Source organism: Acartia tonsa, chromosome 1 (genome assembly GCF_053477335.1).
Source record: "Acartia tonsa isolate MP-2025a chromosome 1, ASM5347733v1, whole genome shotgun sequence".
In the NCBI taxonomy this organism is placed as follows: Eukaryota; Metazoa; Arthropoda; class Copepoda; order Calanoida; family Acartiidae; genus Acartia; species Acartia tonsa.
This window is the reverse complement of record NC_137260.1, coordinates 51,081,088-51,103,583: the sequence shown is the minus strand read 5'-3', so window position 1 is coordinate 51,103,583 and position 22,496 is coordinate 51,081,088. Positions and strand designations below refer to the sequence as shown.

General features: G+C 32.6%; 1 protein-coding gene across 2 annotated transcripts in view; it reads right to left on the bottom strand.

The window, feature by feature from the left end:
* Positions 1 to 347: 347 nt before the first annotated feature.
* LOC145323349 (clavesin-2-like) overlaps positions 348 to 22,496 on the bottom strand; it is a 53,772-nt gene continuing 31,623 nt past the window's right edge. For both annotated transcript variants that reach the window (XM_080165778.1, XM_080165784.1), the window contains exons 4-6: positions 1,956 to 2,141; positions 1,298 to 1,681; positions 348 to 982 (exon numbers count right to left, since the gene is read on the bottom strand). In XM_080165778.1, coding sequence (XP_080021904.1) covers positions 857 to 982; positions 1,298 to 1,681; positions 1,956 to 2,141 — 696 coding nt within the window. In that variant the 3' untranslated portion in view covers positions 348 to 856. The remainder of the gene's footprint in view (positions 983 to 1,297; positions 1,682 to 1,955; positions 2,142 to 22,496) is intronic.

The window sequence follows — 22,496 nt, the reverse complement described above, 5'->3', positions numbered from 1 at the left end:
GGTAAACTACCTATCCCCACGTATTTTCAATTTCTTTCTTAAGAATGAACGAAGGAGGGGGAAACTCGGAGAGAGAACTAAGTGCTGATAATTATTCTCTAGTCCCCAAGATTTTATGATAACGTTTTCTTATTCGTTGCCTTAACAACTTTGGGGACTTTAAATAAATTTTCATTGGTTTCTTTATGAAGTTGAGTGTCCTACCGTTTTAACCACTAATTTAATCTACAGAAGGTGCAATTTTGTGTGTTAATTTATCGGCCATCGTCTTATCCCTTTAGATCCCTGGGGAAACTGCTTTGAAAGAAACTGCCATATTGTAATAATAAAAGAAATAACTAACAGGATTCAGTCATAGGTTTTATTTCATAAAATAAGAAATAAATTATAATATATACATAAATATTAGAATTGATAGTAGTTTGAAAGACTAGCATGGAACGCCCTTGCAAAGTTGAAACATAATAATATATATATTAATTATTTAACAGAGTGGATTGTTTGAGGGTTTTTTCCAACATTAAATTGCTGAAACTTTATACAGATTTAACATGGCAGGTTTCTTTTTAGGATAGGCAGGCGAAGGATTTTAGCCTTTTTTCACTATAACATGGTGTATCAATAGAGGTTTTCTTGAATGGATAACCTTTCTTAACCTTTCTGGGTGAATTTTCTAAATAATTTTAAATAACATAGAACTATAACTTAACAAATAACTTGAAACCAAATATATACACTATACACACACCTGTATGAAAACAGTATGCATTAAAACATATATACTACTCTATATCACTAGAATAAGTAAGCTGCTTTTAGAAGATTTTTCACTTTGGTGCCTCTGTTACTTGCTAACCTAGGGCTCTACTGTGATTTCCATCTTGCGCATGTTGCCGACCACGCACAAAACCTCTGAGCCGCTGCAGCTGTTATGTCTGGATTTCTTTCTAACAACCTGCGGCTTCTCGCCCACTGATTCATACTAAAATAAGAAGTAAAATAAGTTCAAATGCGAGTCCAAACTTTTAAGCTACAATTATACAAAATAAAACATGAATTATCATTTTTGAATTCATTGACAGGTATTCAACAATTTCTATTAATAAATCATGTTAGCTATATGTAAAATTGAAGTATTTTATTAGTTATCTGGATTTTGAGCTGCTATTCATTAAAGTTGGTTTAAAATAAGGTGTATTGAGTAGAAAAAAATCAATAACTAAATGTTGGTCCTTACTTCCTGAAGAGTTTAGTTTGCATTCAATTATAACTTTAAAATGTTTTTAAAAAACCTTACCCCAGAAACTCTAAGCTGATCCAGGCCAAGCACACTATCCCTGTGAGACTCCAACTCCTTCTTCCACAGCGAGACACACTCCTCCAGGCTCCTCTTGCCGCCATACTCTGCCGGCAGCACGTTCACGTCCACCTCCTTGGTCAATGAATCCACCCCAGAATGTGTCTGGAACCGCTTGCGCAGCTTTTCTGAGAGCAGTGACTTGGCGAACTGGAAGATGATGCTCATGGTCCAGGGCAGGTTGAGGAAGTGGATCTCGCGATGGCGCATGGGCAGGGCGCGCTCGCAGCAGGAGAAGGCCTTGGAGACCTCGCTGGGCGTCCAGATGGAGATCTGGTTCCAGGTCACGGCTTTCTCGTCCAGCACGTAGGTGAAGCCACGAACCTTAAAGTAGTTTAAGATATTTAATCAATTTTAGCACAAATATTAGCCCGTTAAAATATTGGTGGTGAGTTTTTCCGCTAGAAATTGACAACACAGCATTAGACGGTGTACTTGGATTGAAAAAGTTGTGGCGGCTTCCTTAAAATAGTTTTAAACTTCCTGTAGCTTCACTGTAACAAAAAATATATAGGTTCATTGGTTTGGAGATCCTCCTTTACACAGACAGACAAACATCCTGTTACTTTTAAAAAGAATTTTTATTAACAATCATTACCTGGTTTTCTTCATCATTCAACAATGTCTCAAATGTCATGATATGTGCGCGCATCATGTCGCTGGTGGTGAACCTGGTCGCGTCGAATGCGCCAGCCTTGGAGTAGATGACGCGCCTGCCATGCTTGTCTCTGTCGGGGAGGGCGATCAAGTAACCCATCTCTGTCAACTCTGCTAATTTGGGGTCCTGGAAAAAAATATTATATATTCATTTTGAGTTAAAATAAAATTGACATAAAACGTCACTTTTTGTTCTACCGTTTAATTTTACAGATTATATTTCTCAAGCCTTAAAAACTCTTTGAAGGTATTTTTTTCAGGGAGGTTGAGGCCCGGGTATTGAAGGCTAAATAAATCTTCAATGCTTTTCTTCCCCGATTAGAAACACTAGAGATAACCAGGGATTTAAAGGGATAAGAAAATGGCGGATAAATTGATGTACATCCCCAATGATGATTCACAAAATTTCTCCTACCTCCCTGTACAAATATTAAATTATCAAAATTAATTCATCAAACTATTTTTTACTTTTAATTGTAGTTTTCTAATTGTCGCGTGAAGGTTAGAAATTAAGTTGATGACCTTATATAGCTTTAAAAATATCAAGGTTTCGTGACCACGGAATAAGACAAAGATACCAGATAACAAATCCTAATAGATATTAGTGTTTTTGTCCCAAATGATCTAGTAAAGTTTAATTATTGCCAAGAGAAGATTTTAGGCTATATAGTTGTTGGATAACGACACATCCATGAAATAAAGATTCACTTAGTATCTCTATAGGAATGACATTCATTGTAATAAAATTGTACAATAAATTAAATGAAACGTTTGTTAGAGATAATTTTTGTAATTTTATTAAAATTGTATTGTCATCCTTGTTATTTGGAATCTCTTTACTAAACCCTAGCTTAGGCTAAACTAAATAATTAAATCTTCATGCCAATGACTTTATTCTAAGAAATGATTCTTTTCATTAAAAGTGTTGATTCACATATTCAGATTTAGAATTAAAAAATATGCAATGTATTGCTAAGAAGCTTAATTTAAACGTATGTGATAACAAGAAGAAAGAGGCATGTGTCCATCCGTCCCTAAGTTACATATAAATGTAAAAATCAGAAAATATCAAAAATGGCTAGGTCTTAAAAATTAGGATGTTTTGGCAATAGTATAATCATAGAATATTTTAAAAATGAATGGGAAACATTAGAATCCCCAACCCCCCAAAAAACAAAAAAAATCCCCCTCAATTTTTTAGGCAGTTAATTTAAAATGTCGCTAACTGGAATAAGCGGTTCAATTTTTTTTTCATTTAAGGTATGCTTCACATAAGTTTAAGGCAATATTTTAAACTTTAAGTCAACATATAGTTTTAGGCTATGTTAGAATTTTATCTAGATACTATGGGTGCAGCCGCTATTATAAACATATCTTAATAAGTTGATATGAATGAAAACAATTTTATTTTAGCTAACCGGATGTAATATATACGGCACGCCTAAAACCATAGATATAGATTTTTACACATATATATAGGCAACATCATCAGGAATATAATGAACAAGGTATAAAGAGAAAAAAATGTTTCAGATGTAATCTATAGCAATTGTAACTTATTTTTTGGCGGGAGGGAGCGGGGGGGAGGGAAGTATGAGCTTATGACAAGTTTATAATATTTTAGTTTATATTTTATGCCATTTCTCTCATATTTGTGTATTATAAATTCAACAAATATGATTGGGAGGGAGAAGACAATATGAGTATAGAGTTTTTAGAAGTTTAGGTTTAATTAACTCACATAGCAATAAAGAAATATGTAAAGCTTAGGAAACCTTAGGCAAGTTTTTCAAAGGATTTGGCCCATTTACTTCGAATTCTTCCCTAAAAGTTGAGTTACCAAATGCATTATTTCGTACGAAATAATTGGTTCAAAGAATAATACTACGTCCATGGTCTATCCCTTCTTCCCGGATTTGAAACCTTAAGATAGGAACGTATGAGTAATGAGTATATATGTATGTTTAAAGAAATGACGAACTTAAAATTTCAAGGGTGGAAAATCCGGGTTTGAAATTGGGGATTCACACATCTTTTTAGTTACGACATAATTTTAGGCTTAGGGGTTGGAAATACGAGACGAAAATCCTCGTTTCAAAATGGGAATTTACAATATATTTCGTTTTACGTCATCATGCCAAGAATTTGTTTTAAAACGGTCTGATTCACAATTGCAAGACTCCTTTTCGTTACCGGTACTTAAAAACTGGTTATGAACCTTTCAGAAAATATATGTATCATATAATTTTATACATAAGATTCATCCACAAATTAATACTTTAGAATTCATAGTAATAATAGTCCTTTTTTGTAGACACAAATGAAACAACAATCTTGACAATAGGAATCCTTTTAAGATAACTTAATAAATATTCTTGAATATGATTTCAGTATATTTGACACAGCAATAGCAACGTTTGTTTATTTTGAATTAATTTAATACTTAAAAATGTAACAAAAATCAACAAAAGCCAAGGACCACTCACTTTAGTTTTGAGTGTTTAGCGTTGAAATTATCTAGTGAGTGACCTTGAGTTTAACGGAAGAATTGCCTGGAAGCTACAGAGAGAAAGAAATTTCATGTTTAGATTGTGTGTGTGAGCTTAGCAACAAATTAATGGATTTAGAATATACGTGGATATTGTGACAGGGGAAAAATTGTTGTCAATTTAGGTTGCTAACATGAATATCATTTATTAGTCAGTTAGTTCATCCAGTAGAAGGGAAAGCATGGGGTAAAGGGGTGGATGGGATCATTATTTTAGCCAACTAAAAGTTTTACTTTATTAGAGTACATGCTAATATAGTGTAAGATCCAAGTAATATTTAATCCATTGTTAATTCATAATTATTAAAATTTTTAGTTTAAATTAGGATAAACAATAAATGAAAAATGACTAGATCCTTTCCCAATTTTTTACATATGTAAACCATATTCATAATATCATTAGAATATTATTATATCATAACTAGAATGTCTACAGTTTTATTAAGGTAAATACAAAGGCAGCAATAAAAAAACGCCAATGAAAAAAAGCAATCAGTATTATGGAAAGAAATTGGAGAATCTAATTGTTTAATCAACACTTACAGACTTTATCGTGTGTATGTACCAGTCCGAATGGGCGAATGTGTATAATGAGAACCATTCCCTAGTAGTTTTTAAATCTGACAAGTAGTGACAAAACCTTGTCTAATCTGAGTTTTGACAGGTTTTCCTCAGGTTTTAATCTGCCCGCCCCTCATCAATCAACTCTGACATTTGATTACATTTCGTCAGATTGTAATCTGACGAAACCTGTGTTTTTGCGCAAAAAGGTACTAAAACTCAGATTACTCAGGATTTGCCGCCAAATTTTTAATCTGTCAGGGGGGATTTCAGATTATAATCTGACGAATCTGACTCAATGTGAGCAAAGTTCAGGTGATTAAGATCGTAATCTGTGATTAAATTGACCCTCAAAATTTGCCCAGTTAATCCCTTATCTGACATTTGATGACAAACAGTCATACTCTAACCTGACATTTGATGACAAACAGTCATACTCTAATCTGACAATTGATGACAAACAGTCATACTCTAATCTGACATTTGATAACAAACAGTCATACTGTAATCTGACATTTGATGACAAACAGTCATACTGTAATCTGACATTTGATGACAAACAGTCATACTGTAATCTGACATTTGATGACAAACAGTCATACACTAATCTGAAATTTGATGACAAACAGTCATACTCTAACCTGACATTTGATGACAAACAGTCATACTCTAACCTGACATTTGATGACAAACAGTCATACTGTAATCTGACATTTGATGACAAACAGTCATACTGTAATCTGACATTTGATGACAAACAGTCATACTGTAATCTGACATTTGATGACAAACAGTCATACTGTAATCTGACATTTGATGACAAACAGTCATACTCTAATGTGACATTTGATGACAAACAGTCATACTCTTAACTGACTTTTAGTGACAAACAGTCATACTGTAATCTGACATTTGATGACAAACAGTCATACTCTAATCTGACATTTGATGACAAACAGTCATACTCTAACCTGACTTTTGATGACAAACAGTCATACTCTAATCTGACTTTCATTGACAAACAGTCATACTCTAATCTGACATTTGATGACAAACAGTCATACTCAAATCTGACATTTGATGACAAACAGTCATACTCTAATCTGACATTTGATGACAAACAGTCATTCTCTAATCTGACATTTGATGACAAACAGTCATATTCTAATCTGACATTTGATGACAAACAGTCATACTCTAATCTGACATTTGATGACAAACAGTCATACTCTAATCTGACATTTGATGACAAACAGTCATACTCTTAACTGACATTTGATGACAAACAGTCATACTCTAATCTGACATTTGATGACAAACAGTCATACTCTAATCTGACATTTGATGACAAACAGTCATACTCTAATCTGACATTTGATGACAAACAGTCATACTCTAATCTGACTTTCATTGACAAACAGTCATACTCTAATCTGACATTTGATGACAAACAGTCATTCTCTAATCTGACATTTGATGACAAACAGTCATACTCTAACCTGACTTTTGATGACAAACAGTCATACTCTAATCTGATATTTGATGACAAACAGTCATACTCTAATCTGAATTCAAGTGAAAAATAGTCATACTCTAATCTGACTCTTAATGACAATTAGTCATACTCTTTATTCAGACAAATAATAATTTTGATATTTTGATTTTAAAAGCAATAAATTTTACAAAATTGAATAATTTTTACACAAAAAAATATAAAACTATTAAATTAAGTGATGGTACTCTTCCAAAGATTCTGGTGGTTCTAGTTGTGCAAATGGGTCAACAGAAGTAACTATCATAAAAGATTTTGTACTTCTGTAACAATCTTTTAATTAAGTTATTCTATTGAAAGTTGTCTCTTTCTTGGTTTCTCATTTCTTTGTTTGTGTGGTAACTGCATCAAAAAATGTTCATCAACAATTTAAAAATAAATTATGATGTAGTTTTAAGATTTTTTAAACCACTTCAACACCAGACTAAAAAAAATGAACAACCTGACATTGAAGTAATTCTAAAATTTTGAGTTAAATCAATTTTTGACAATAGGTAAACTAATTGGAAATGATTACAAATCAAAAAATAATATCTAAAGGGATAATTGCATAAAGTGCATAATTAAAGTTTGATGGCAAGCATAAGTTACAAAATACTATCTAACATATATAATTTTGTAATAAAATGAAAAACAATCAATAGGCACCACTGAACTAGTCATGATATGATTTTCAAGTCTTGATATTTTTAAAACTACCTGGTAGAAAATTGAAATTATTTCAAATGTATGTCCTCTAGATAAACTATTGAACATAAAAAATATGCAGCTCACTAAATTCAAGTTTAAATGCAATTCTTGCAACTACCCCTTTGATGCAAAAAAATAAGGAAAAATTTAATACTATTAATTAGAAATCTATGAATATTTGATTTAAACATTTAATTAAACAAATTAAATAATTTATTAAACTAAATAATAATAATATTATGTCAGAAAAAAGAAAACTAAAAAACACAGAATATGCAACAATATTTTTTGTTTTTGTTAATGTAGCTAAGATCAAGATTTATATTGTGATATATTTTGAAGTAGTTTCTATATTTCTTTAAATACTCCCCCACCCCCCATAAAGTTTTTTTGTCGCTTATTTTGAATGTTAGATTTACAAAATTTCTTTTTAAATTACACAACTATGCAACCTTTACTGTAATTTTTTTTACTCCTAGCTGCCACCAATTTTTTTTGCACAAAACACATTGTAACATTGATTATAATCCTACTAAAACCTTTTTTAAATGCCTTAGTACTTATAATCTAAAGTGTTCTTCTAACTTTAATTTTACACAATTTTTAATGAAAATTTTTAAAGCTTTCAGTCTGTATGTTAAGCATGTAACATCCAATCAATATTTTTAAATAATATTCAAAGATTTTAAGCCAACAAATTAGAGATTATAGAACCAGTATAATTTCCAGTCCAATGTCCACTCCCTCTGTGGTTTAAGCAAATTTCTTGATTGATATATAACACAAAAATTTAACCACAAAAACAATTATCTCAAAAAAAAATTTTCTTGGAAAGGATATCTAAAAAGATACAACACAAAATATTTTCTCCAACTATATAAATTTTTAGTTTTCTTTTTAAAACTTAAACTTCACTATCTATCTATTGAAAGTAACAATTCATATATTCGTTTCTCCTTATATAAAAGTAACAGGATGTCTATATGGGAGTGTCACTTTGTCTGTTAATACAATGGGATCTCTCTAACTGCTGAACCAATATGGTTCTAATTAACAATGTAGCTTCTCATAGGTCCTGAGAAGATGTTTTTTACCTTTTCTTTATAAAACTAAAATTGAAAATTAAGGGGAGGTGATTCCCCCCCCCACTATTAGAGGCTTTTAGGAGTGTAGCCGCTCGTTAGGAACAAAATACAGGGAGGGAAAAATCATGTGCATTTTAAAACATTATTTCCTAAAGTTTTATAATAACCTTTCCTTGTTCTTTGGCTCGCCAGCTCTGGGGATATTTATTATATTTTTATTGATTTGTTCATAATTTTGAGTGTTCAAACGTTTCAACCACTTATTTCAATCTACAGATGGGTTAATTTTGTGTATTATCATTGGGGATATACAACAACAATTTATTGGCCATTGTCTTATCCCTTTAGATCCCTGAACAAAATAGCAATATCTAATGATACTCAGGGATCTAAAGGGATAAGACAATGGCAGATAAATGGATGTACATATCAATGGCACACAAAATTACACCTTCTGAAGATTAAAATTAGTAGTTGAAACGTTTGAACACTCAATATAATAAATCAACCAATCATAATTTAGTAAAAGTTGTTAAACCAATGAATGAAAAAACATTATCATAAAACTTTGGGTACCAGTGTTATAAACAGCCCAATGTCAAAGTAGGGAATAAGAAAGTACCCAAAGTTTAATCACCACATTGTCCAGAGAGAGAGTGAACAATGAGCTATTTATTACACTGGTCCCCAAAGTTTTTTAATAACGTTTTCTCATTCTCTGATTTAACATCTTTGGGGACTTTTACTAAAAAAATTGTGTAAACAAAAAAGTGGAAAATCAACCCGCCTTCTGTAAATTATAATTTGTAGTTAAAACGTTTGGAGACTCAAAATGAGTAAAAAAATCCCTAAAGTTGTTATGCCAATGAATGAAAAAACGTTAAAGATTTAACAGGAATTCAAGGGATAAACCAATGGACAAAACATTTATTCATATCCCAAATGATGATAAACAAGACAATCCTACTGTAGAATAAAATTATTGGTTGAAAAATTTGCACTCTTTTAATGTAGTAAAAAACATTCAAAATTTAATAAGAAAAACCTGTAAGTGTTGTCAACCGAAGATAATTTTGGGTGCCAGCATAATTTAAAGCCCAATGTCCCCTCCCTCCCTGGTCAAAAAGAGAGGGAGGAGACATTGAACTGTATATTACAATGATAACAAAGTTTTAATTCATTTGCTCAACACTTTGGGTACTTTTATCAAATTTGATTAGTCAATTAATATACCAGCAGTGTCCAATAATTATAGAGTTCAGAAGGGGTATTTTGATGTATTATCACTTTTTTAAGTTTCGTACTTAAAAAGGCCTCTCTTTTGACGAGGAAAAATAAAAAAGCGAAGCTCCAAAGTATTAAACCAGGGAAAAGGGATTGGATTCTGACAAACAATTCTAAGTGAAAATTACCCCACAATCTCCTTCCCCTTTTTCTTCTGTTCTTACCCACTTCCCTTCATATACATCAAGAAACAAGTTTTACGCCAACTCTACGACAACAAAAAAATTATCCAAAAAAATGTGTATTTGTTGATTATCAATAGGATAATTCTAGCTAACCGGACCGACCCCAATTATAAGTCGCTTTAAAAAAAAACCCAGGGATCTAAAGGGATAAGACAATGGCTGATAAATTGATGTACTTCCCCAATGGGAGGAAATTGAGGATCTAATGTACTTTCAAAATTTGTTTGGGAGGGTATATAATAGTTATATGTAGCTGCACATCTTATAAACAAAAGAAAAGCTTCACTACTTACAGATAAATTGTTCATGGTAATAATGTATACATAGATTTAATTATATCTGCGCTACTTGACTTAAATTTTAAAGCAAAGCTTTTCTATTATTAGTGTCAGTTCGTCCGTACGTAACTGATAGCTTTTCCGTTAATTTAGGCAAGTTAGAATTGTCCTATCGATTTCAAACTTTGCATGATTATTTCTGTAGTAGTTAGGTACGATTTAGAAAGGTTAGCAACTCTATAATCATTACCAGAATGTCCGTAAGTTCATTTTAAACATGTTGATTTTTATCTTTTTTAACAATATAATTTTATTTCATATCTGATTGACCTGAAATACTGACTCCTAATACAAAAAGGTACAATATTATAAACGAAGCATCTATATAATCAAGTCCTAAAAATGTAAGTATGTCCTTAAACAGAATTCTTTATTTAAGAAGTTTTGTTACAACATCCATAAAAGCGAAGCACTGAAACGGTAGGTCAAACGGACATTAACACTTGTATAGTGTCTGAACTGAATAATCAGAATATAAATGTATAAGAGGCGAAGCAAAATTGTAAATAAATTTGTTGAAAAACTGCTTGATACAGGATAATGTTTATGGACATTCTTACATTTTTAGGACTTGATTACAGAGTTGCTTCGCTTGAATATTGTTCTTTGTTGTCTTAGAAAAATCAATGTTTAAAATGGACGTACTGAAATTCTAGAAATGCTTATAGAGTTGCTAATCTTTCTAAATTGTACCTAACTACTAGAGGAATCACCATGCAAAATTTGAAATCGATAGGACAATTCTAACATGCCTAAATTAACAACAAAAAAACTATCTATCTCGGACGGACGTACGGACCGACCCTAATTATAGAAAAGCTTCGCTTTTAAAAATATACATATAATTTTGTCAAAACTTTTATATTTATATTTTGTAAATTCAGTTCTGATACTTTATAAGAGTTAATGTTCGTCTGTCATACCGTTTCAAGACTTCGCTTTTATGGATTTTGTCATCCTTGTCACTTCATAAAAATGCATGTTTATCATTCTTGTTAAAAGCGACGCTTTTCTTTTTATATCAAACAAGGATGACAACATCCATAAAAGCGAAGCACTGAAACGGTAGGACAAACGGTAGAGCTGCTTCGCTTAAATTTTGTTCTTTTTTTTGTCCCAGGAATCAATATACCAAAAATCAGATAAAACAGATATTTAGATCACATAAAAATTTGTTTTTAAAAAAGTAAAAAAATCAACATGTTTAAATGGACGAACGGACATTCTGGTAATGATTATAGAGTTGCTACGCTTTCTTAATTGTACCTAACTACTACAGGAATCACCATGCAAAGTTTGAAATCAATAGGACAATTCTAACATGCCTAAATTAACGAATAAAAGCTATCTATCTCGGACGGACGTACGGACGGATGGACCGACCCTAATTATAGAAAAGCTTCGCTTTTAAAAACCGTTGTCTGGGAGGTCTGGGAAGTAATGATGTACAAGCTTTTTCAAATGGGGAGGGGGCAAATATCCAGTTTTAGAATACTAGACTGCGGAATATTAATAACAAGGATGACAAAATCCATAAAATCGAAGCTCTGAAATGGAAGGACAAACGAACATTAACACTTGTAGATTGTCAGAACTGAATTAGCAGAATATTAATGCATCAATACAAACAATATTGTAAGTAAATTTGTTGCAAAACTGCATAAATAGATGATACTGTTTAAGGACATACTTACATTTTTGGGACTTGTTTATAGAGATGCTTTGCTTATAACATTGTACCTTGTTGTAATAGGGATCAGTTTTCAAAAAATCAGAAGAATCGGATAATTTTAACATACAAAAATTTGTTGTCAAAAAAGTTAAAAATCGACATGTTTCAAATGCACGTACAGACATTCTGGTATTGGTTATAGAGTTGCTACGCTGTCAAAATTGAACCGAACTACTACAGGAATCATCATGCAAAGTTTGGAATCAATAGGACAATTCTAACCTGTTTAAATTAACAAAAAGATATAACTCTCTGTGACTGACGTACGGACCGACCCTGATTATAGAAAAGCTTCGCCTTTAACAAGAAAGACAACATCCATAAGAAACAAAGCACAAAACTTATTATTATAGAGAGGATTGTGTCGGCTGATAAAAAAAGAAGAAAATATGAAATAAATTTTAGTACTAAATATTAGGTATAGTCCCTTTCGTGAAAACGCCTCTTAAGGGGCATTTCTTCTTATTTTCACATTAGTTTTTATAATTTATTTTAGGTTAGGTTAGTTTAGGTTTAGTTGATTTTCCCGCATGGTTAGAGCCCCCCGCATGGGCTAGAAATAGGGGAAAAGCTACTGTTAAAATACGACGAAACACCCCTTAAGAGGCATTGCCACGAAAGGGACTATACCCCAAAAAATTAAGCAGTCTGTTAGTTTACAACATTGCATCGCCCTCCATAGAGTTACGGACGGACTGATGGACAAAGAGGTTTATTGAGAGAATTGTAGAGTTCTACACAACTTAAAATTATTACTTTGTTTTTATCCAGGGATAATAGAGGATACGTCAATTGACTGCAATGATAAGAGATGAACAAAGTTGAGGAAGGGGGAAATTACACTAGAACCCAAAGTTTTAAAATCAAGTTTTTAAACGTTGGATTAAAAACTTTGGGTACTTAAATTAAATTTTTATTTGGTAGTTTTTTTAAAAGCTTTCAACTAATAATTTTAATTTACAGAAATGGTAATTAATTATGTTTGTCTTATCCTTTAAGATCCCTGACAAAGTTTCCCCTTCTGTAGATTAAAATTATTGACCAAAAATTAAGACAAAGCAATCAAAATTCATGGAAATAAAACAAGATAATGCGGTTATAAAACTTTGGGTACCAATGTAATTTATGGTCAAACGGCCCCTCCCTCAAAAATATAAAAAAGTTTAAAATAATTATGCCTAACAAACAGCAACCCAATTTCAACTATATCCAATGGCCGATTTATTGATGTACATCCCTAATGATGTTTTACAAAAGAACCCCTTCTGTAGATTACAATTAGTGGTTGAAACGTTTGGAAACTCAACTAAATATTACACAAACCAATCAAAATCTAATAAAGTCCCCAAAGTTGTTAAGCCAACGAATCAGAAACGTTTTTATAAAATTTTGGGGACCTAACTTTCGATAAAGGTATGTGGGAATCTTAACCCTATCTTATATTTTATTTGTTTAGGGAGGGTAATAAATCAGGGATGTTAAGGGATAAGACAATAATACAATGGACAATAAATTGATGTACATACCCAATGATGATAAACAATTACCCCATATTTAAATAAAGTTTATCTGCTACCAACCAACCACAATTCCTTTTTCATTTTAATATTCATATAAAATTGTCTAACATTTTTCCAGTATGGCTTTGAACCGGTATTAATCCCGCGTATATTAATCGGTTTCAGAGCCATACTGAAAATAAAATTACCCCTGTTGTAGATTAAAATTATTGATTGGGCACTACTTGTTTGGAACCAACCAATTTAAATTAGACAAAAGTACCCAAAGTTTTTAAGCTAACCATAGAGCAAGGATAGTAATGAAACTTTGGATACCTGTGTAAATACAGTCTAGTGTACTCTCCCTCCTTGGGTAAAAATGTAATTTACTGCTCAATGATCCCTAATCCCTGGGTATGGTGTGTCTACAAAAGGCAGTGTCCAAACTTTTCCACCGATTATTTTAATCTACAAAAGGGGTCCCATTTTTATGTTTGTAATTGTGCATATTGTAAACAGTTATCGTGCAAGCAATGTTTTCTACAATATAATAATGTTTTTTTTAGTAGCGAAGCTACTCTATAATTCACAATGTCCGTCCGTCCGTCTGTCCGTCTGTCTGTCCGTCCGTCCGTCTGTCCGTCTGTCCGTCCGTAATTAATGAATTGGGGGAAACGTGATTTTCTCAGCTCCTATAAAAGATAGAGAGCTGAAATTTTTTGACAACATTCCCATCATTAGGGATCACAATTAACTATAAAACATCAATGGCGGTCGGACTGCTTTTTAGCAGGTTTTAGGCTATTTTTTATATTTTCCAAATTTTCCCCATATCTTTGGTGTTTATGGTCCGATTTTCAAAATTTTTTCAGTTAAAGATATCAAAATTAAATTTCCCGTCATTTGAAGAAACAACAATGACGGTCAGACTGCCTTTTTGCAGGTTTTTGGCTATTTTTATATTTTTTTACATTTTTCCCCATATCTTTGGTGTTTATGGTCCAATTTTCGAAATTTTTTAAGTTATAGATATCAAAACTAAATTTCCTGTCGTTTGAAGAAAACAACAATGACAGTCAGACTGCCTTTTTGCAGGTTTTTGGCTATTTTTATATTTTTCACACTTTTCTCCATATCTTTGGTGTTTATGGTCCGATTTTCAAAATTTTTTCAGTTAAAGAATTCAAAATTAAATTACCTGTAGTTTGAAGAAAACAACAATGACAGTCAGACTTCCTTTTTGCAGGTTTTTGGCTACTTTTATATTTTTCACATTTTTATACATATCTTTGGTGTTTATGGTCAAATTTAAAAAAAGAATTTCAGTTAAAGATATTAAAATTAAATTTCTGGCGTTTTAAGAAAAGAAACAATGGCGGCCAAACTGCCTTTTAGCAGGTTTTGGGCTATTTTTAAATGTTTGACATATTTCCCCATATCTTTGGTATTTTTGGTCTTATTTTAAAACTTTTTGCATTAACAGTTTTAAAATATTTTTTCCCATTGTTATGTGCATCTAGTATGTAATTTACTTTAACTGTCTTCATCATACAAAAAAAAACAAGGTTTTGTGTTTATTTTCTCCAATAAATCTATTCTTGATTTAAATAAATACACTTTAAATCTACTTCTACGTATTACCATCCACAATTTTTTGTGCTTCGCTACTTATGGATGTTGTCATCCTTGTTTTCAGTATGACTCATAACCTATCAAGAGGGAAAGCTTAGATTCGTAGCCACACTAAAATAGTTATTTATAGTATCGTATTATAAACACTAAACAGCTTTCCGTGGATTTTAAAATATACAATTGTAAGAGTAAAAATATTTTAAAAATAATGTATAAAAAAACTTCATTTTATTTGCTCAAAGATATGCCTCAAATAAAAAACGTTTTAAGTAAAATGCCACCCCCCTTCTCCTTATACAACCTATCCTGACAACCTGACCCAAAATTAATGGTTTCAGTGCTCATCAAGGTACTTCGAGTGAAAGCGTAAATATTTTATTTTATAGCATCGCATTTATGGATTAATTTTTCTTGTTTTTACTTTAAACTAAATTTTCGTTTTTACAAGGAATCTTAAAGAATAAGACAATGGACGATAAATTGATGAAAATTCCCTATTTACAAACAACTTTGAGGACTCAACTAATCAAAATTCAATAATCTATCATTATTTTCTTCAAAACGTTTGTTCAAACGTTTCCAACCCTAATTGAAATCTACAGAAGGGGTAATTATGTTTACTATCAATATGGATGTATATTAATTTAACGGCCATTGTCTTATCCCTTTAGATACCTGCGATAATAAAACTTTAATATAAGTACCTAAAGCTTTTGGGCCAACAAACAAGATAACATGGTTATTAAAATTTGTATATACTTCAGGGATAATCTCGCCCTTACGAGGTGAGGGATAATTCAGGGATCTTAAGGGATAAGACAATGATCATTAAAATTACCCCTGTTTAATGAATTGATTAGGTAAAGATTGGGCAAAACAAGTTGGAAACCAACTAATAAAAATCCCTAAAAGATCTTTTATAAAATATGCGTGGTTATAAAACTTTGGGTATCTTTTTCCTCACTCCTTTCCTATAATTGTAATTTACAATGTTATGCCAATACTAAAATGGTAGAGATAAGAAAATGACAATAGAATTATCCAGAGAGGGAGGGGACATTAGGCTGTTTATTACACTAGTCCCCAAAGTTTTAAGATGAAGTTTTAATATTCGTTGGCTTAACAACTTTAGGCACTTTCATTGAATTCTAATTGGTTGGTTTATTAATTTGAGTGTCCAAAGGTTTCAACCACTATGGATATTTTACAGAAGTCGTAGTTTTGTGTATTATCTAAGGAGATGTACATCAATTTATCGGCCATTGTCTTATCCCTTTTGATCCCTGATAAACAACAGAGAAACAAAGATGACAAAATTAATAAAATCGAAGCTTTGACGTCCTTGCTTAACCCCCCCCCCCCCCACCCCCCAATATGGACTTATGAACGCACGGACCAGCTCCAGTTATAAAAAAAGCTTGTAAAAATGTATTATACATTTTTCAGTAGAGCTTCAAAACCGATTAATATCCGCAGGATTAGAATCGGTTCTAAGCCATACTGATTTATGTAATATATAGCATTGTATCACAGATTTCAATGAATATTAAAATAAACATAATTATTCTTTCTATATATTTTTTTTTCATTTTAATATCCGTAGATAGCCGCAATAATAATAAAACTTTATAAACTTTTGATTAAAAATGTTCTTACCTTAATCATATAGAACTGCCAGTTTTCTTTTCAATAGAGTTTGGCTTCAATAATGCGTAGTTTTATTTTAACGTTACGGCTTTAAATAATTTAGATATCCTTAAAAGTATTACTTATAGAATATAAAATTATTTAGAGGCACCGTTAAAAATACAGTTAGAATTTACTCGATAGAAATGTTTCATTAATTATCAAATAACTATATATATAACTAAAAATACATTGCACATAATTATAACAATTGCGTGGTTTTCCTATGGTTGCCTTTGGATAACTGACGCGACCCGACACTCATTGTATTGACCGGCGCGCACTTACAAAACACACACACACGCACGGACACACACGCACGCATGTACACACACGCACGCACACACGGGCACGCACACACACACACACACACAAACCAACCATCAAACTAACCATCCCCTATTAATCTCACAAATTTACCTCTAGTTTTCTCTTCTCTCAATCTGACACATGAAAAGAAAAATGCTAAATAAATTGTGCCATTTTGGAGGTAAATTACTGATTAGCTATATCCTTAAAATAATAAAGTAAGAATGTGTCTATCAGTTTGTCTGTACCGAAGGATCTCGCTTACTTTCCTTTACAGGGTAGCTTCTCATAGGTCCTGGGAAGGTTTTAACTATTTTGGGGGAGGGTAACACTACCCTCCTAAGAGAAATCGCCCATAGAAAAAAATTCCCCCCCAGAAAAATTAATCTATTTTTTTAAACTAAAAATAAAAATAAGGAGCGTCAGCCCCCACCTCCAAAAAAAATTTTAAAAATTCAACTCCCCTGCCTCAAGTGTCTCTAGAGGCCTCTAGGGGCATAGCCGCTAGTCCTTATAATAAAGTAACAGGCTGTGTGTTTGTCTGTACCAAAGGATCTTGCTAACTGCTGAGCCGATCGGGTTCTCCTTAACAGGGTAGCTTCTCATAGGTCCCGAGAAGGTTTATAACTATTTTGGGGAGGGTACCACCACCCACTAAAGAAAAATTGGCCTAAGAAAAAAATTATTCCAACTCCCCCCTCCCCCAAAATTTTTTACTTTTTCTTTTAAAATCTAAAATAAGAAATTGGGTTATCAAATTCGACTTCCCCCTCTTAAGTGCCCCTAGAGGCCTCTAGGGGGCATAGCTGCTATTAAATAATAAAATGCTTACTTTTTTCAGCATTCTACAACAATATTGTCTGACATGTGAGTTAACAATGGGAAGATAATATTAATCCTCACACATTTATAGTAAAAGTTGCTCATTTCAGAAGAATTGAAGAAACAGTATCATTTGGTTTAAAAGCCAAACAAGCAATAATATATAAGGATTACCTGTAAGTAATATACCTATACACAATATGATTTGATAAATACGTCAAAAAAACATTAATTTGAAATGATGATTATTAGTAAGGTTTTGCTAAAAAATCTGTAAAGGTGTGAGTTTTAAGGCTTAAATATAGTAGTAGCATGATTATATTCACTAAATATTTTTTAAAGTTAGTATAAATTTTTATTGTTCTACTACTATTTTTAACTTAAAACTTACAACCTTTACGGGTTTTTAGTGCAACCAAAAAAATCTAACTCTCAGTTATGTGTCATACCCATACTTAAAAAGTCAGGCAGTTTGGGCTCTTTATCTTTCAAACACACAGAAAATGAGATAGAAAATACTGGAGGGGGGGGCATTCAACGTCCCCCCTCCCCCAACCGTTAAGGGTTAAGTTCCCTGTTCAAACGTTTCAACCACTAATTGCAATCTACAGAAGGGGTAATTTTGTGCATCCCCATTGGGTATGCACTTCAATTTATCGGCACTTGTCTTTTCCCTTTAGATCCCTGTACGGTTATTAGATTGACGTATCTACCAATTTAGGTTCAGATGTATATCTTTAAAGAACAGTGTATGCAGTATAAAGAATTAGATCTCAAAAATTGAAAGATTGGACTCAGCTTTTTGGGAATATACCCGCTGCACTGGTCATACCAAGGCTTGTAAAATTCACTCAAAACTTTCATCTGTTATATTTACAGACTTGAACGGACGAACGTCAACATAGAATAACTTTGCACTTTAATAATACACAAATGAATGAATGAGAAAATATGTTTTTAAAAATCATGATTTATAAAAAAAAGTTTTAATATTTTTAAAAGAAAATGACTGATAAAACAATGTATAGACTAGATGTGCATATGTCATAGATATCTATTAATTTCAGCAGTCTATCTTTCATAGCATCAGAGAAAGTCAAATAGCTTTAAAAAGTGTAATTACTTTTCCAGTATAGCTTCAAAACCGATTAAAATCCGCTGGATTAAAAACTGTTCACAGCCATACTGAAAATCATGTATAACATCGTATTATAGAAAATTTTCTGCAAATAGTAAATTGATTATTCTTAATACAATTGATACCAGCACTGTTCGTCCGTGCCTTTGGAGCCTCATAGATAACAAAACTGGAATAATTCTTACAAATTATCGTATTACTATCTACAGCAAGCCGTCTATAAATGATGCAAAAATAACTCTTTTTGCCAGTTATCCCTTAACAGTTGGGCCCCTAGCCGCACCCTTATCAATTTGCCCCCCCCCTCAATTATCTCAGCTCTTATTAGAGCTAGAAGCTAAAATTTTTTTGTGCATGTCCCAAAGCTAGTAAAAGTGGCTGACTCAGATTAAGACATAAAAAAATGAAAGGCCAGTATACACTGTAATTGACCAATGGTAAAATTTATATTGGCCTCTCATTGGTTAATTTGTTTTGACGTCATAATCTGAGTCAGCCCCTTTTACTTCCATGTCCCTTGTTTGATAATAAGTTTCTGACTATAAGTGAATCAAAGTCAAATTTTGCTTCCTTCAACCTTTTATCTAATAACGTTTGCTTTTAGGTTCTTTTTTACTTAAAAATTTTTAATGGCTGAAATTTTTATTTTTGAAGCTAGAAATACATTAAAAAAAGTATTTATCTTTATGTAAATTTTATATTAGAAGTCTCAAAACAAAAACAAAAACAAAGCAGCTGCAGCTGTACTTGGCAGCTACTACTCGCTAAAGTTGGGGGTCATGGGAGGCTTTAAAAGATTTCTGGAGACCTAAGGGATCAGGACCTACAGGATCATACCTGGAAACTGAAATTGACTTGAACACCTATATTTCTAATAATGATTTACTACTAGAGGATAATTTAGTATTTTGATTAGATAAAATGCTTTGATTAAGTCAAAAAATATTTTTGCTCTTTACCTGGATGACCCTGCCCGGTTTGCTGGCATCCTGTGCCTGCCAGGATGGAGGTATTCAAAAAATTCAAACTCTCTGTTATGTGTCATACCCATATTTAAAAAGTCACTCCATCTTTAACACACAGAAATGAGATAGAAAAAACTTAAGGGCTAAAGTTTATCAAATTAATTAATTATTTCATATTGACCCCCCCCCCCCCCTCTATCTCGGCTCCTGTTACAGATAAATTTTTTTTTCTGGTGGTTCATGTGTATTTTTAGAGTCATAGCGGTCAGACCGCTCCTTAGCCGCTTTTTAGCGGCCAGCCGCTAAATATTAAAACAGCTGTAGAGCGTCCAATTTTGCAGCTAGGATGACCAAATTTTAGGACGAACTTTTATTTTTCATAACAAAAATTACTTTTTCTGATCATCGTCAAAAAACGGCAAATAACGAGAACCATTATTTTCGGCAGTTACGGCGGTTGGCGGCGCCAATTATTAATTTTATCTGTTTATTGTTGCTCAAGGATGTACCAAACAAATTTATAGGTCTCTAGCTGTAATAGAAGCCACAATAATCATGATATATGTCTGTAGTAAAAGCCAGACAGAAATCAGTCATGAAGTTGGTCAGTTAGCGGTCAAACAGTCATATCACCACTTTTCTCAGAAGATCATTGATATCTTAGTATTCACCAAAAAAATTTTAGGTTTCTACCTTATACACAAAAGTCATAAATTAATGTAGAAATGAAGATTTATTTAGATTTTTTTTCTAAATTTGGTGCCACCTAACCGACTTTGACAAGACGCCACGACCGACACAGACCAGATATCCTTATAAGATCAACTCTTGCCGACGTAAAATTACTAAACTTAAAAAGTCATAAAGTCACAACTAACAAAATCTCTATCTTACCTACAAAAAAAATTACATTGAAAAAACTAGAGGTGGGGGTCAATATGACCCCCCCCCCCCAATCTGTAAGGGTTAATGTTGTGTGGGTGAGTTGCACCTGGACTGAACAGACAACTTGTCAACTCAAGGCCAGACTCACGTCATTTACACGTCAAACTTAAAGGTGGAGAGTTAAGGTTTCGTGATTTTTTGGTCATGGTATTATTGCAACATTTAATGCAACCAAAGCATGAACATGACGCTGTATCAGCAATGACTGAAGCCACATCAAATCCTAGGGACTTTTCAATGCAACCTAGGATCTAACATGACTCCTAGTCATTGAACTAACAATCGCCACTAATACACTATAGAGCTACTACACAATGCTAGTCCAGAATGACTTTTTAATCAACCTATGACCTTACAGCGTTTTTCGATCACTAGTGCACCATGCCAAGGACCCCCATGCATACCTGATTTAGGGCTAAGGCTTCCCCCCTACTCTTACTCCAATCTCTAACGCCTGAAAGAGCAGCAGTAGGTCCTAATTTTACATCTTTAGTATGAATTCTGGTAACAATGTGTCAGAATAGGTAATTGCCCCAACTCTGACTCTATGTCACTAAATGTCATATATGAATTCTGGTAACAATGTGTCAGATTAGGTAATTTCCCCAACTCTGACTCTATCTCACTAAATGTCATATATGACTTTTGGTAACAATGTGTCAGATATGGTAATTGCCCCAACTCTGACTCTATGTCACTAAATATCATACATGACTTTTGGTGATATTGTGTCAGATTAGGTAATTTGCTCAACTCTGACTCTATTTCACTAAATGTCATATATGACTTTTGGTAACAATGTGTCAGATATGGTAATTACCCCAACTCTGACTCTATGTCACTAAATGTCATATATGAATTCTGGTAACAATGTGTCAGATTAGGCGATTTCCTCAACTCTGACTCTATGTCACTAAATATCATATATGACTTTTGGTGATATTGTGTCAGATTGGGTAATTTCCTCAACTCTGACTCTATGTCACTAAATGTCATATATGACTTTTAGTAACATTGTGTCAGATTAGGTAATTTCCCCAACTCTGACTCTATGTCTCTAAATGTCATATATGACTTTTAGTGATATTGTGTCAGATTAGGTAATTTCCCCAACTCTGACTCTATGTCACTAAATGTCATATATGAATTCTGGTAAAAATGTGTCAGATTAGGCGATTTCCTCAACTCTGACTCTCTATCACTAAATGTCATATCTGACTTTTGGCAACAATGTGTCAGATTAGGCGATTTCCTCAACTCTGACTCTCTGTCCCTAAATGTCATATCTGACTTTTGGCAACAATGTGTCAGATTAGGAAATTTCCCCAACTCTGACTCTATGTCACTAATTATCATACATGACTTTTGGTGATATTGTGTCAGATTAGGTAATTTTCTCAACTCTGACTCTATTTCACTAAATGTCATATATGACTTTTGGCAACAATGGGTCAGATTAGGTAATTTCCCCAACTCTGACTTTATATCACTAAATGTCATATATGACTTTT